This window comes from Podarcis cretensis, assembly GCF_951804945.1.
Source record: "Podarcis cretensis genome assembly, chromosome: 4".
Lineage (NCBI taxonomy): Eukaryota > Metazoa > Chordata > Lepidosauria > Squamata > Lacertidae > Podarcis > Podarcis cretensis.
Window position 1 is genome coordinate 24,583,316 of NC_137173.1, and position 16,232 is coordinate 24,599,547.

General features: G+C 44.3%; 1 protein-coding gene across 2 annotated transcripts in view; it reads right to left on the minus strand.

Annotated features, from left to right (window-relative positions):
* LATS2 (large tumor suppressor kinase 2) overlaps positions 1-16,232 on the minus strand; it is a 46,263-nt gene that overhangs the window by 20,841 nt on the left and 9,190 nt on the right. For both annotated transcript variants that reach the window (XM_079973410.1, XM_079973411.1), the window contains exon 2: positions 14,426-15,083. In XM_079973410.1, coding sequence (XP_079829536.1) covers positions 14,426-14,767 — 342 coding nt within the window. In that variant the 5' untranslated portion in view covers positions 14,768-15,083. The remainder of the gene's footprint in view (positions 1-14,425; positions 15,084-16,232) is intronic.

The following is a 16,232-nucleotide window of genomic DNA, read 5'->3' on the forward strand; positions in this document are numbered from 1 at the left end:
GGGAGGGATCTGTATTTCCTCCACCTGGGCTTGCTTCACAATCAAAAAGATTTTTTTCAACACAGTTACTGCAGTCAATACTCACAATTTTGGGCAATTAATTTGCTGGGTTGTGTTTTTAATTTTGGTATGCCACTTTGGGCATTTTCTTTTAAATGGAAAAGCAGGTTTAAAGCACCCGAAGGTTTATTTAATTTAATTTATTAAATCTGCGAACCGCCCTTCATCCGAAGATCTCAGCGCGGTTCACAGCATAAAAATACAAGATAAAAACACAAAATGCATAACGCAGAAAGAGAAGAGAGCAGAAAAAGAGAAGAGAGCAAGTCCAAAATGCTGAAAAGCAGCAGCACATACCTAAAGCAAATGCTGAATAGAAATGAAGTATAAGAGCCAGTGTGATTACAATATATAAGAAACACAAAAAGAAAAAAGGTAGCTTTTTCAGGAGTGGAACTTGATGTGGAGATGTGGGTTCAAATCCTCCTTTGGAGCAAGGAGAGCTACAAATGCGATAAGGAATTTGAAACCTGAACAAGAGCCAAATGGAAATGGAATCAATAGACAACATGAAACATTGGTGCAAGACAAACACGTACATATTTTGCGGATGTGCCTGTGAGAACCTTGTTTAAATCAAGTAACTCCACTGTGCAGCCACTTCAGAAACAGACTCTGCCCTCCAAAAGATCACACTTGATCCTGTTCAGTCTGTCTGATGAAACCACCATGAGATGCTACAGTGAGTTGCAGGGGAGGGGGGGGGCTAGACTGCAGAAGGCAAGATGCAATATGGAGGACACGGCAAATGGCAGAAATATGAGGGAACATTCTAGCACAAAAGAAACTGGTGACAAGAGCTAATTCTTTTATTGAATTTGTTCTCATCGTAGAGTCGGAACAGCTGCAAGCTCCACTTGGAATTCAGACTCTTATATCAGCATAGAAGTCCATTACAAAGGAGGATTGTTAATTAAGACACTGTCAATTTGCTCTGCTTTCCGAAACCGTAGGGTACAATTTTTGAATAGCTGGGCGACTGCTGGAGGCAAAACCATCAGCAGAATAAAATGTCCAAGAGGTCAGGCGTTTTCGCATAAAGCAGCTGCAGCAATATTACTGAAGTTCTTGTGTGTCTACAGCTGACCAAGAATAAGGTTGCACGAGAAGGCTAGCACCTCAAGAGAACAGCTGCAGGTCCTTCATCTCCGAAAGCGGGGGGGGGGGGGGGGGGAGAGAATACATTCATATTGCATGACTATTGAGCTTGATCTACTTTGTTCTTCTGCGACCAAACTAGATGCTACAAATAATGGTTTCTTTTATCCTTCCTCTCCCTGGTCCTTTCACCTTCTCTTCTTCCTTCCACGGCAGCTTTCCTCTCCCGATCCCCTTCCTTTCCATTCCTAGTTTACGTACTGATAGATGAGGTGAGGGGAGAGACTCTATCAGGCAGGGCCTCCTTCCACCTGCCTTGCCCCACCCTCCGGCCCTAGGAGTCCTCATAAGGGAGCTGTTTCTGGAGGAAGAACGGTGAGGGGAGAGACTCCATCAGGCAAGGCCTCCTTCCACCTGCCTTGCTCTACCCTCTAGTCTCTGCTTCTCAATGTGTATTGTATTGTTTTATGTACTGTGGCTTGCCGTTGTTTTATTGATTATAGTTTAGATATTATTGTAACTGTTGAGTGGATTTCTGTTTAACTTTTATATGTTGATATTATTATTTTATACTATTCTAATGATTGTTTAATGTTACTTTTTTGATGGAGGTTGCCTATTTTAAAGTTATATTTTATTATCACATTTTTGTATTGCATTAGATTGTTATAAGATGTACATTTTTTGTTTCTTCAGCTTGTAAACCGCCTTGAGTACTGTAAGATAGAAAGGCGGTATACAAATTAAAAATGATGATGATGATGATGATGATGATGATAGATACCAATGACGATAAAAATTACTGTTTTAACTTGCTAATTTCCCTCAGCATCTCCTCCTCCTCTCATGAACTTCTCTGTCTCATGGCCACTCTTTACTCACCTTACTCAGTAAGTTGATGGTACTGGTCCAGCCCAATGGCTATGGCAGGGCAGGCAGGTGAGGAGGCACTGAGGCACCCAAGACCACTGTTTGGTCTTGGCCCCCAGTCTGAGAAAACACTGCTCTTCACAACAGCATCCAGTCCTGGCCCAGGTGTGGTTGGCGGATGCAAAAACACAGCTCTAAGTCACTGTATTCCCTAAGCAGGAACCACTCTCTGGGGTGGTTTCCATTCAATATTTCATGTTTTTTTTCTTCACAGGCAGAACTAGCACAAACCCATGAATACTTCTCTCGCCTCATAGATCCAACAACCTGATGATAGCTACAAGGTTTTTCCATGACCAGATAAATCGCATTGTTTTATGTTGACGTTTGTATGTTTTCCTTGCAACAGAAAACCACCCTTAAGTGATCCAGCCATTCTGGGCATAGAGTCCGATGTGCTATAAAAGGCAAGGTGAGGCATCAACGATTGCCTCAGATTGTGGATTTGGGCATTTTCTTTTAAATGGAAAAGCAGGTTTAAAGCACCTGAAGGTTTATTTTATTTATTAAATCTGTGTACTGCCCTTCATCCGAAGATCCCAGAGCGGTTCCTTCATTTTCAAATTTCTTTGCAGATAATTGGATATTTGTTTTTAATATAAACTGCTTTGGGCGTTGGCATGTTGGAGAGGGATATAAACTTTTTTCTTTTTAAAAAAGTGCATTTTTTATAAAAAATGCTAGGTTTAAATGAGATGTGTGTCAGTCAAAACACGAGTGATTAGGAGGCTGCAGCTGCCAGAGAGGCTGAATCAAAGGCTTCCATGTAGCATCTGCTTCACCTGACAGCACACACCTTGTATAAGAGCATTAAATTTTAAAGGCTTTCAAGGGCCTCATGTACAGTAGTTGTGATGCTAGAAAACATTGTGGTCTACGTAGAACAGTTGTCTGCCTTATGGTGAAGTTTAAAAATTACTGTGGTGATTTAAGGCATGCACCTGATGAAACATGCATATAAATTACAGCTAAAAAGTGACTGTGATACAGATTTGTTCTGCCAGGGATATGTCTCTTTTTGAACAGAACTTCTCCATTTCCCCTCTTCTGTCTGAACACGTAAGCGACTTCAAGTAAGTACACAATCTGAGCAATCCTTTGATATCCTGTCTGCCAGGAAAAGATCAATGAATCTCCTTTAAAAAATATTGGTTTTAACAATGCAGGGATCTGCAACTGAAAAAGCAGTGGCTGTAAAGAAACAACACCAGCCACAACTGGCTTCTTGATCACCCACTAGATGCTCCCAGCAGTCTGCCGAAACTACCTGGCTGCAAAGACCATGGGTGAAATTCTGCTAACCATGGCTCAGAGTAGACCAACTGAAATTAATGGCCATAACTAACTTAGGCCCATTAATCTCAACGGGTCTACTCCTGAGTAAAGGTTAGTTGAATACAACCACATAAATATAAAAAACAGTGCCTATCTATACCTTTGTATAGATACCTGTTTTTCTTGCACCTTTGATCACCCAAGGACACTGTTTGCTCATGATTTCATACATCTGCCTCCTCATCTTCAAGGTGCAGAACAGACAGGAACGGGGTCTTGCACAGTACATTACCAGGGGAAACGTTAAAAGATGCAGAAACCTAAACCACAAACAATGGCTTTCTCATTCTCAAAATGCCACAAATATATATTAGCAGTGTTCCACACCAAACATATTCCACACGGGAACAGGAGGTTCTTAATCACCATTCCAAATGGTCAGTTCAAAACAGAAAACTTGCACTTAAACTAAAAAATGAAAATACAACTTCTTTTTTGCTTCTTTTGCCAGCTCAAAACTCTTCCCCGCCCGCCCGCCCCTTACAGATGGACAGTGAAAGCATTTCACTGGCACAAGTTGGAAGAGGAGGAAAAGATGGTGTGGAGGAAGGGAAGTTATCCATGAAAACATGCATGTTCCTCTGCCATCTGCACTTTCCGGCTTTTGAATGCCATTGCACTTTGTACTTTTTAATTAAAGTCTTTGTCACATCCTTAAACTCAAGCCTTTTGCCCAATCGAGCCACCTTAATTCAGATATTTCTTGTGCTGGATGTTTGTAGTGAACATGAAGGGTGGCGTTCAACAAAGCACTAAATCACTCCCTGTGCGAGGGGAATGACTTGCCCTTGTGCAATGGGACTTCTCCCTTTCCACCAGTCCCCCGAGATCTGTTCTAGCACTGTTCTAGCACTACCGAGAAGGCCCTCTGCCTGGTTCCTGTAACCTCACTTCTGGCAGTGAGGGAACCGCTAGAAGGCTCTCGTAGCTGGACCTCAGTGTCAGGGCAGAACGATGGGGGTCGAGACACTCCTTCAGGTATACTGGGCCAAGGCCATTTAGGGCTTGAAAGGTCAGCACCAACACTCTGAATTGTGCTCGGAAACATACTGGGAGCTAATGTAGGTCTTTCAGGACCAGTGTTATGTGGTCTTGGCCACTCCCAGTAGAATGTGAGGGAAGGCCTTTAAAGGGAACCTTCCAGAATGTAAATAAAACCCAATGTCTGTTTGAAGGAGGATTTACTCTACCTTACCCATGACACCCGGACTCTGCCCAAATTCCGTCGTGCTTCGCCTTAAGCAGCTAGAGCAAAGATTAGGTTCATAACTATCGGCCTGCTAGGCAATGAACTAGAAAACTATGGGAACATGCACAACTTTCTGCAAGAAACATCCTACATACGCTGCTTTGAAGCGATACTCCACTACAAACTGGCACGTAGCCTGCGCATTCCAGAGCACCGTGTCATGCTTCTCTGACCTACAACATGCTGAAAATTACTGGCATTAGAAGTCCTCTGGCGCAGGATGTCTTTTGCAACGCTGAAAACAAAGTAGTTTTTTAAGATTGGTTAAAACTGGCTTATCTTTTCAGCGACTGCATTTGTTTCCTGAGCCGTGCAACTCTACTGCTTTACACTTCACACACACACACACACACACACACAAAATATTGTACTAGTTCATCGTCAAACTGTTGCACAGGCTCCAGTGTAGGGGTACCATCAGAGACAGGTCGGCAGGCAGCAGGGCGAGCAAGCAGGGCAGCAGGTGGGCGAGCTGGGCTGGCAGTGGCAGAGTCAACAAGAGGGGTGTAGAGAGGGGCGAGAAAGAGGAGGGGCGAATGAGCTGGGGTTTGAAGCAGGCCAGTGAGCTTTCGGTTGAGCGAGAGGGATGTGTCCTCTCCTCTCATAGTCATTGCTCAGGCAGGGTACCACCTTCACAACTAGCAGCTTTAAGAATGGGGTTCTAGTTTGCTTTCCTTGCAAGAGAGGTGGTTGCCCAGTAAAACTGCCTCCCCACTGCAGCAAGCCCAGGGGACCCCCCTGTTAATGGACCCTTTGCTGGGGAGGGGTGGGCCTACACAGAGATTCAGGCAAAGGCTATCTCTCAAAGATTCTATTACGGCACTTTTCCATCCTTTGGTTTTATACATGAACAGCAACAAGTGCCAAATATGGGGGGGGGGGGATAAGCCTACTGAGAAACTTTTATAGAGGGTAAAAGGTAAAGGTAAAGGGACCCCTGACCATTAGGTCCATTCGTGACCAACTCTAGGGTTGCAGCGCTCATCTTGCTTTATTGGCCGAGGGAGCCGGCGTACAGCTTCCGGGTCATGTGGCCAGCATGACTAAGCCGCTTCTGGCGAACCAGAGCAGCACACGGAAATGCTGTTTACCTTCCTACCAGAGGAAGCAAACTTGCACTTTGACGTGCTTTCGAACTGCTAGGTTGGCAGGAGCAGGGACCGAGCAATGGGAGCTCACCCCATCACGGGGATTCGAACTGCCAACCTTCTGATCGGCAAGTCCTAGGCTCTGTGGTTTAAACCACAGTGCCACCCGCGTCCCTTTTATAGAGGGTAGTCTGTATTATAAAACGGGAGTTGTCATCCCTGGTGAAATGAATTTCCATGTCAGTGAGATGATATGGGAAGAAAATGAGATCACTATCATCCCATGTTGGTTACAAATCTCAGCTCACATGGCCAGCAGTCAAACTGGGTGCACATGAATTCTTAGTAAGTGAAGCAGGCATGGAGCTAGTCAAGCCCCTAGAAATTTATTATATACAGAAACTGTCTATAATATATATTTTTAAATCCACTGGGGGATTTAAAATCCACTCAATCCACTGGGGCAAGGGGGGACTTTTCTGCCCTAACCCGAGCCACTTGGGGGCCTGTCAAGTCTAAACTATCAAGAAGTGTGGTTTTGACTAAGCATAAAAACCTTCCAAGAGGAACTATTACACCCTGATTCTATTGTGATACCACTTCCTGCTGCATTAGTAGTTCTCTCAACCCTTTCGGACTCAGAAGTGACTTTGAGCACAGGAATGAACAAACGATCAATGTTTTCAATGACCTGCTGAAGCAATCGTTTCCTCTTTTCCTACCAAGACTCTGTTCTCACAATACTACACATTCCTTTGTGACTTTTTACTGCTCCCTTTATGCAGCCAAAATCAGATGACAAAAATCCGGTGTCAAGTGGGTGAAGGGTTTTTGTTGTTGTTTGTTCTGTACAGACACAAAAATCCCAATTTCATTCCAAGGAAACACAAGCTCCGTGCTCAGAATTGAGCCGTTATAATATATTAATTATTCTGATTAGAGCATTAAAAAACAAACAAACCTGGGCTTGTTTGCATGTCACAGTAAGCCATAGTTTGCATTAGTTGTGGTTTCATTGTGAACATGCCTCCCCTCGTGGCACAAGCAAGCCATATTGTGGCTCACTATGTTTGGGGAAATGCTGCAGCATAATTGTCTGGAGCTCTTTTTTAAAAAAGCAACTCATGGATGTGATCAGCCAGTTCATTTGGTTATAATGGAAGCAACTTTAAAATGGGCAGAAATATACTTTTGTTAAGGACAAGGGGCTGCTGGAGAAATGTTAGATTTTTTTTGGCTGGAGATTGAGGAGGAGTGGGGTGATGGATCTGTCAATTTTGGTTCTTTCCATTTCTCATTCTTCCCCAGTTCTCCACATTTTGCAGCAATTTGTCATTTAACCCTCTTGAAAACTCACCAGCATTTTAGTGCAAAACACATTTCCATGTGCAGTTTTGACTAACGTACACATATTTTAAGCAATTTCCCGTAATGTGCATTTTTGTATGCTATTTTCGCTAATGCCTTTATTTTTCATGTACACTTTCCCCTACTATATGCTTTTTAAAAATAAACACTGGCTGTAGAGCTACATTTCAAAATGAAGATAAGTGTGAATTTCAAAGGGGAGCTGTGTTTCAGTTCAAATAATGTTTTGGAAAGGCCGGATTTGATAGATGCAACTTTAAATGCGTGCTGAATCAAATTTGTCCTCCAACCCTACCTAGAGACAGACATGCTATAAAGAAGGGTACATGATGTATTTTTTCAGTTTTTCAGCAAACTCTTCACATCTGAAAGCTCAGATGAGTATACAGTGGTAGCTCTGGAGACGAACGGGATCTGTTCCCGTTCGCATCCAGAAGCAAATGTAACTAGCGACGGCACATCTGCGCATGCACACGTCGCTTTTCACTGCTTCTGCGCATGCGCGTGACATCATTTTGAGCGTCTGCACATGCACGAGCAGCGAAACCCAGAAGTAACACACTCCGTTACTTCCGGGTTGCCGCAGAGCGCAACTCGAATGCGCTCAACATGAAGCATATTCAACCCGAGGTATGACTGTATTAGCAAACTAAACACCCATCTGTCTTCTCCTTCCTAACCATTCCCTCCCACCTTAGGGTGAGAGCCCTATAAGGCTGTACAACCAATGCAACCTTCTCCCATTTAAGGCTCCCAGCTGGAGGACCTTTGCTAACTTTCTCCAAGCTACAGGTGGCAATGACAGGCAAGAAAGCAAACAGAAGCATGGCTGGCAAGCTTTAACAACAACAACAACAACAACAACAACAACAACAACAAGAGTTTGGACTTGATATCCCACCTTTCACTCCCCTTAAGGAGTCTCAAAGCGGCTAACAATCTCCTTTCCCTTCCTCCCCCACAACAAACACTCTGTGAGGTGAGTGGGGCTGAGAGACTTCAGAGAAGTGTGACTGGCCCAAGGTCACCCAGCAGCTGCATGTGGAGGAGCGGAGACACGAACCCGGTTCCCCAGATTACGAGTCCACTGCTCTTAAACATTACACCACACTGGCTCTCAAGGTGATTTGCTGGTATGTTCACCTGATGCTTCAGATGTAAAAGCAGGCTTACAGCCCATACACACACACACACACATTATTTTATTTGTATGCTGCCTTTCCACAGGTCAAACCACACTTATCGCTTATAATGGGGGGGGGGAGCATAACTGCAACATAGCAAAAGTAGTCATGAACAATAAACAAAACAGTTTTAAAAATACAAAACCAAACTGAACCAATTCTACATGGATGACAACTAAATCTAAAAAAAAAGATACAAAAAAACCATCCACAACCCACCCCCAATAACCCTAAACAACACCCCAGCCCCTTAAAGACTAAGGAATTTATTGTGGCACCATATTTTGTGGACTAGAGTCGAATTTGTCAGATGCCCTTGGCCCATAAAAGCTGAAGCCACAATACATTTGTTTATTCTTTAAGAGACCACAATACACTTTTTGTTGCATTTGCTCTTTTCATCTCACTATCGGTCTTTGGTTTCTCAATGTGTTTTCCATCCCAGCAAGATGAAAGGATGTTGGAATGCAATCAAGACTGCTGCCTGAACAGACAAGATTCCAAGCCTTTGACTTCAACACAGGGGACAGGTAGATGTTCTCTGGCACATTACAATATTCACAAATAACTCTTAACTTCCCAGGTCATGGAAAGGCATCATAAATAGTCTCAGGTATTAGCAGAGATGCTACTCCCCTTTGTTGGGTCTGAGCACAGAATCTAGCGGCACATCCAGAATCCAGCAGTCTGACAACTGCAGTTGGTAAAGTCCTAGATGCTAGAGAAGGGGTATTTGTTTTAATTTGCACATTGCCAAAAGAACTCGTTATGGTGTGGCTGATAAAAGCAAATTAATGAATATTGAAAGTAGAGGGAACTGACTTGCCTTCCACTGGGACCTTATCTGTGCTCAAGCTTCATGGGCACAGATGGGACATACATGAATTATACTCTCCCCCTCCCCTTGAATAAACGGTCCCTAGGTGGGCTAGGTAGGGACGCGGGTGGCGCTGTGGGTTAAACCACAGAGCCTAGGACTTGCCGATCAGAAGGTCGGCGGTTCGAATCCCCGCGACGGGGTGAGCTCCCGTTGCTTGATCCCTGCTCCTGCCAACTTAGCAGTTCAAAAGCACGTCAAAGTGCAAGTAGATAAATAGGTACCGCTCCGGTGGGAAGGTAAACGGCGTTTCCGTGCACTCCTCTGGTTCGCCAGAAGCGGCTTAGTCATGCTGGCCACATGACCTGGAAACTGTATGCCGGCTCCCTCAGTCAATAAAGCGAGATGAGCACCGTAACCCCAGAGTTGGCCACGACTGGACCTAATGGTCAGGGGTCCCTTTACCTTAACCTTTAGGTGGGCTAGGTGCAAAATAGTTAAAACAGGTTTTAAAACAAAAACAAAAAACAACGCTCAGACTGACCATATTTCAGTTTATAAAACCTGACACACCACACCACTCAATCCTCATGGGGCTGTCTACCAGAGATCTCTTAGCTTAGCTCAACTCAACTCAACTCACTAAGTCTTGTTACCTCTTCAGCCTCCGACACATCTTCCCAGTCATCTCCCTCTAACCACTCACTGTCTGAGCCTTCTTCCAGTAAAAAGTTCCCCAGCTGGTTCCTTCCACCATTCCTCTGCATTCAGACAGTCCTATGACACAACCCTCCCCATGACTAGCCAAGTATATTTTGCCTAATTTGCATAACTTATGAAAATTCAGATATTAAGCTCACACAGTTCCTGGTATTAGTATAAATGGCAATGTGTGTGCACGTGGTTCTTCTCCTCCCCACCCCCGAAATTTGGGAAGCCCCTGAGCTGAAAGACGTCAGATCACAAACATTTTGCCGCTTCACGCCAAACTTTGCTAAATGTATTAACGCACAACCAGATCCATATTGCTGAAAAACAATTTCCCGCACTGCAGCTGTTCCACAATTCACATCAGCATATCATTTTGTAGCAGAAGCAACAACCCTGTCAACATTTCCGCTCTGAGAAAGAATGAAAAAGAGAGAGCAAGCTGGAACTCAAAACTTCTCCGAGTTGATGAACAAATCCAATCATATGCTCAATTGCATCTATTCAGGGCAATTAAAATATTTAAAAAGCTACTATCTACAACTTCATGCAACATTCCACATCTAATTGCCTGGGGTGCTTCCAAGTGGATTAATGATCAGCAAGGAGGACAGCTACAGTCCTGCCACCAGTATTTCTCGAAGTCTGAAAGGTGCACTTTCAGGCCCTGCAAGTTTTGTTTACCAGCCGATGGGCAACTAGCAGCGATTCTGGCTTCATGTTTTCGTACTGAGTAAGCCTGTGCCTTTTTGCTGTCTAGTTCTACAACTCCTGAAACTGTCTGAGCTTTTTTTAAAAAAATCATACTATCACATGCTATTTGGTTTAGTCATCTCTGAATGAATAAGAAGTTATACATTCAGCTGTTGGGGAAAGATAAAGCCCATATTTTTGTTGCTGTTGTTCTTAAGGCCACCTCTAGACACCAATGATTTGCAGTATTTGAGACCTCTAGAAGCCCTCAGCAGATGTAGATCAAAATCACCCACTTGTGCTTTTAAACCAAAAGTGGTGTGTCGTATTAGTTGTTGATTTAAAGGATAGCCAGTGAACAAGCCAGAATCATAAACTAAGGTTCGTTAAAGCCCTAGTCATAGTTTAAACCAATCAGAGTTTCCTGCCCAGTTCAAACTCCCTCAACAGGGAACTATGCAGTGGCGTAGCGTGGGTTATCAGCACCCGGGGCAAGGCAAGTAATTTGCGCCCCCTAACCCATGGATTGGGGACGCAGGTGGCGCTGTGGGTTAAAGCCTCAGCGCCTAGGACTTGCCGATCGAAAGGTCGGCGGTTCGAATCCCTGCGGCGGGGTACGCTCCCGCTGCTCGGTCCCAGCGCCTGCCAACCAGCAGTTCGAAAGCACCTCCGGGTGCAAGTAGATAAATAGGGACCGCTTACCAGCGGGAAGGTAAACGGCGTTTCCGTGTGCAGCTCTGGCTCGCCAGAGCAGCGATGTCACGCTGGCCACGTGACCCGGAAGTGTCTCCGGACAGCGCTGGCCCCTGGCCTCTTAAGTGAGATGGGCGCACAACCCCAGAGTCTGTCAAGACTGGCCCGTACGGGCAGGGGTACCTTTACCTTTACCTTTTAACCCATGGATTTGCGCCCCCTAACCTGTGGATTTGCGCCCCCTAACCCGTGGATTTCCCTAACCCCCAGATGTTGCGCCCGGTGCGGCCGGCCCCCCCTGCACCCCCCACGCTACGCCACTGGAACTATGGTTAGGTTATGTGAAAACTTCCTCCTTATAGATTGCAGCACACAGCCACATTAACGGTCCATTACAAAACTACTAATATTATTACATTTCTTACTTGCCCTTCACTATTAGGTCCCAAGGGCTGATCACAACCATTAAAAATACAATTATTAAAGCCAGTTAAAGCAAATTACAGTCAAAAGAATACAGTGGAGCTTAAAATATTTATCTCAAGTGTCAAAGGTCACGGTAAAGAGATGTGTCTTCAGCAAAAAGGACAAAGCTAAGGTTTTATTTCATCTTTTTAAGCCAGAGAACATTTAGTTCTCTTTATAAACACATTTATGGGAAACCTGTGCCTGTCTGCAGATTCTTTGGAGCATTTAAAGCAGAACCTAGACTCTCTTGGTGATAGATGGTCTAGTACTTATGCCCCAAAGGACAAAGCCAGGCCTCACTGCTCAATACTTTTTCAGTCGCCACAGCACTTGGCATTTATTTATTTTTATCTGTAAAACTTTTTCCATACCAGCGTAACATAAAATAACAGGGCGGTGCACAACGTCAGAATACAAAACGCCATTTAAAAACCAAGCTGATGATATTTCATTTGATGCAAACATTATTCTATTTTAAAGCTCATTTCTAGCCCCCATGGGTTTCTAGAAAAATGGTGGGTTCAATTTACACGGCCACTGTGCAATGGTCTTACAGCCTTTGGCTTTCTTGGACACAAGAGGCAGGAAATAGGGGAATGTCTAGAAATAGAATGAGCTGCCAGCAGCATCCAGTCACAGGCCGCTCTGTATTTTCTTCAGTCTTGATACTCTGTGGCACCATTTTTGCCTTACAGGCAGTGCAGCTCAGAACAGAAGTAAAACAGAGTAAGAAAGTCCTTTTAACTGATGCTTACATTCCGAAACCAGAGATGTCAAGGCTTGGGACTCTCTAGAACAGGGGTCGGCAACCTGAGGCCCGTGGGCCGGAAGCAGCACACGGAGGCCGTTTAACTGGCCCACAAGCCGCCCACGAACCAAGCTACCCGCTCAATGAGTCCCCGGCCCGGCGCGGGGACTCTCTTCTGCGGCTCTGGAAATCGCTTCTGCACATGCCCAGACGCCAAAAAAACATGATTTTCGGCATCTGGGCATGTGCAGAAGCAATTTCCGGTGCCGCACTGCACTGGCCCAGCCCACGGAGGATCTCTGCGGGAGTGATCCAGCCCATGCCCAGTAGGCTTTGCCAACCCCTGCTCTAGAAGTTATAACCCTGGCACAGAAAGGACGCTTAGTACCAGCTGTATATGAGTTGGTTACCATTATTTAAGCAGAGAAAAAGAGAAAGGCACTCTATACTTTTTACTTTAAATGTTCCGGTGAGGAAACGTCCCATTAAAATATGCCCAGGGGCAGCATCATGGGGCTTGTCCACATTGGAGTATTGTTGAGCTGTCAATCCACTCCCTCCCCCCATTCAAATTAGACCGTAGCAGTCCACACCCACACGTAATTGGATGTGTATGAGGAGCTGCTTCGATCTTTCCCCATTCATACCAGTAGGAGTTCCTTTTTGTGTTTGCCCCGCCTTCTAATTTGTTGATTCTGCTATGCCGATTAAGTACTAGCAGGGCATGTGGGCAGAGAGATGTGCGAGCACACCTTGTTTTTAAAAAGATTTCCCTGCCCAGGAAGTGTGCAAGAGTGCACAGTCAGGGAATTGTTTTAAACTCTCAGCATACACCTTGGCAGTTTTCTGGTTGGGTGCAAATCTACACTCCTCCTTTAAGAAGCATGCTGTAAATTGTTAAGAACATAACCGGAAATGAAAGCACAGAGGAAGCAGTGAGCGTGCAAAGGGAAACAGCAGAAAGTGACGACTGATCCACTCCCAAAACAATGCAACAAATCATCTGTGACCCCCAAGTGAAACAGTTTTGTGCCTAATCTCCCTCAACATTCAGATTATTCCTGTATCAGGTAAACCCAAATTTACTGGGGGAGATTGATGTTGTTTGAAGGTAACGTCATATGGACAACGCAAATTAAATGTGAATGCAAACACGCAGCAAACTCCAGTGTAGACAAGCCCCAGCGAGTCCTGGAACTCATCTACACAGCTGCAAATAAAACGTTTTAAATGTGTTGTGAAGTGCAATATACAAATGTGGGACTAGATGGCGAAAGCGAGCTATGCAAAATTCAATGTATTTTTCAAAATGATTTTTTTAAAAAGCATTTTCACTGTGTGTTTTTAATGTGTGTGTAGATTCCACCCTGGTTTTGCATCTACAGTGGCAAACCCCACTGGAGATTCTTCTGTTACATTAAAAATAAACAAATAAATCACATCGTCACTTAAGCATGTTGCATTTTTTTAAGCAAAATTATGAGCAGTCTATGGAACAAGAATGCAAAGTACAGTGGTACCTGTGGATGCGAAAGGGATCCGTTCCGGAGCCCCGTTCACATCCTGAAGCGAACGCAACCCGCGTTCGCGCGTCGCAATTCGCTGCATGCGTGTGACGTCATTTTGACTGACTGCGCATGCGCGAGCAGCGAAACCCGGAAGTAATGTGCTCTGTTACTTCTGGGTCGCCGCAGTGCGCAACCCAAAAATACTCATCCTGAAGCTACTTCAACCCGAGGTATGACTGTATTTCATCTCATTTTGTCAACCATTCTCTTTCAATCCCCAGAGTGAAAGCTGTAGCAGAGTGAATGCTGTGGCAAAGCACATCAGCATGTGGTAAACAGAACCACAATGCTCAACCCCATGGACCATAATGAAGGGGAGTGTTTAGCTTGGTTCTTGTATGCCTGTATTTCCACCAATATCACTATTCGATTAATACAGCCTTGAAGCAGAGCCAGCTTGCTCTAATATAATGCTTACCTGATCACACCCTGCATTCACCAGTTCCTGGAGCATCTGCCTATTAACTTCAACCGTTGCAGAAGTGGTGCCCAATTCATTAGCAAAGGGCAGCAAAGAATATCTGATTTCTCGCAGTGCTTTCTGGTAAGGCCCAAACTTGGCAACTGGTCTCATTTGCTGCTGCCTGGCTGCATCTTTCCCTACTGCAATTTTAGGGTCCAGAGAAGTTTCGCCTCCTGGTCCAATGGGCAATCCCTGGCTGGAAGATTTGGTAGGTTGCTTCAAACCTTCCCGGATCTCCTGCAATCTTTGTCTGCTGTTCCCAGAGTAAGTGGTAGCAGGAAAAGTCTTTGGCCTCATGGTTAATCCAGGTTTGTTTCAGCATAAATTCCAACTTCTTTTGCATAAAACCAAAGGGACATTCAACGCGGTTCTTCCTGAAGGTATCAGTTTGCTGCAAAACATAATCCCTTGATAGTAGTTCCAACATAAATGGTAAAACTGGAGAGGAGACTGTGTCACACTTCCGTATTCTCCGAAGTCCCCTGGTATGTCTATGACACTACATAAGTCTCAAGGAGCAGGTGCCACTTTCAAGCTTCTTCAGTTCAGAGTTTTCAGAATTTCTGTACACAGAGGGGAACCCCGAAACTTCCATCTCGCTGCTATTTAGTATCTGGAAGAAAGCAGAACACAGATATAGTCATGCAGTTCTCTGCTTCTTTATCAAAAGAATTCTTCCCAAGAGTCAGTCTGGTATGTTATTATATTCCACATTGCTGCTTTGCTTGTGAAATCCAAAATGGTGAACAAAGATAAGATTAAGAGCATGCAGAATATGGAAATATGTCACAATTAAAACTGTCCAGGAAGTTTTATACTAAATCAATCCAACAATAAACAAAACACTTTCCCCAGAAGCTCTTAAAACTTTTTCCTGAAGAGCATTGGGTGTCTGGGAGATTCAATGAGGAGAGTTTTCTAGAGATTCAACTGTAAGTCACTTTGGGTTGCCCTGGCCAAGATAAAGCCACTAACAAATTTAATGCATAACAAAACAATAATAGAGGAAATGAGGTAAAAAAACTGTACTCAGTGAACAGACTGCTAGTTCTGGATCAAGGAGTCAAAATATCCATGCAAGGCTGTGCCCTGCAAGTTACTCTTATTAGAATTTAGTAGAGTGGATGGGAATATAAAAATTGGATTTATCTCATGTATGCTGCTCTCAGCTTTTTGGAGTAACAAATAATAATTGTCAGCATTTGGCAATGACAGGAGAACTTCCAGAATGGAATCACTGTGTTGACAAATGCGCGCGCGCACACACACACAATTTACAAGTTTTACTGAGAAACTTTAGAGCCCATCTCTAAGGTGTGCAGAGCAACAAAAAAAGCAAGAGGACTGCTGCACAACTGCACTGGAAAAACTGTGCCTCCATGATGACACACATTTACATGTTGTCCGTAGTGTGTTATCAGAAACACATGTGCACTTGGTAACATCCAACTTATGACGCTCTGAACAACTTGGGCCCCCAATTGCCTCACGGGCCCCCTGATTCCTTACACTCTACCCTCAACCACTGAGGCTGTGGAGACATTACCAGTTATTCCACATTCAGTGTCCTCCCACGACCAATTTCTGAAGCCAGATACAGAAGACATTAGCCACAATCCATAGAGATCCTGCCATTTCTGTTGTACAGTGCCTTGTTACATTTCTTAGGGAAGTGAGGTTTATAAATATCTAAATAACAAACAAATAAATCTAAGAATGACAACTTATGCCATTTATGAGGAGACTTGGAATAGTCTCTGTC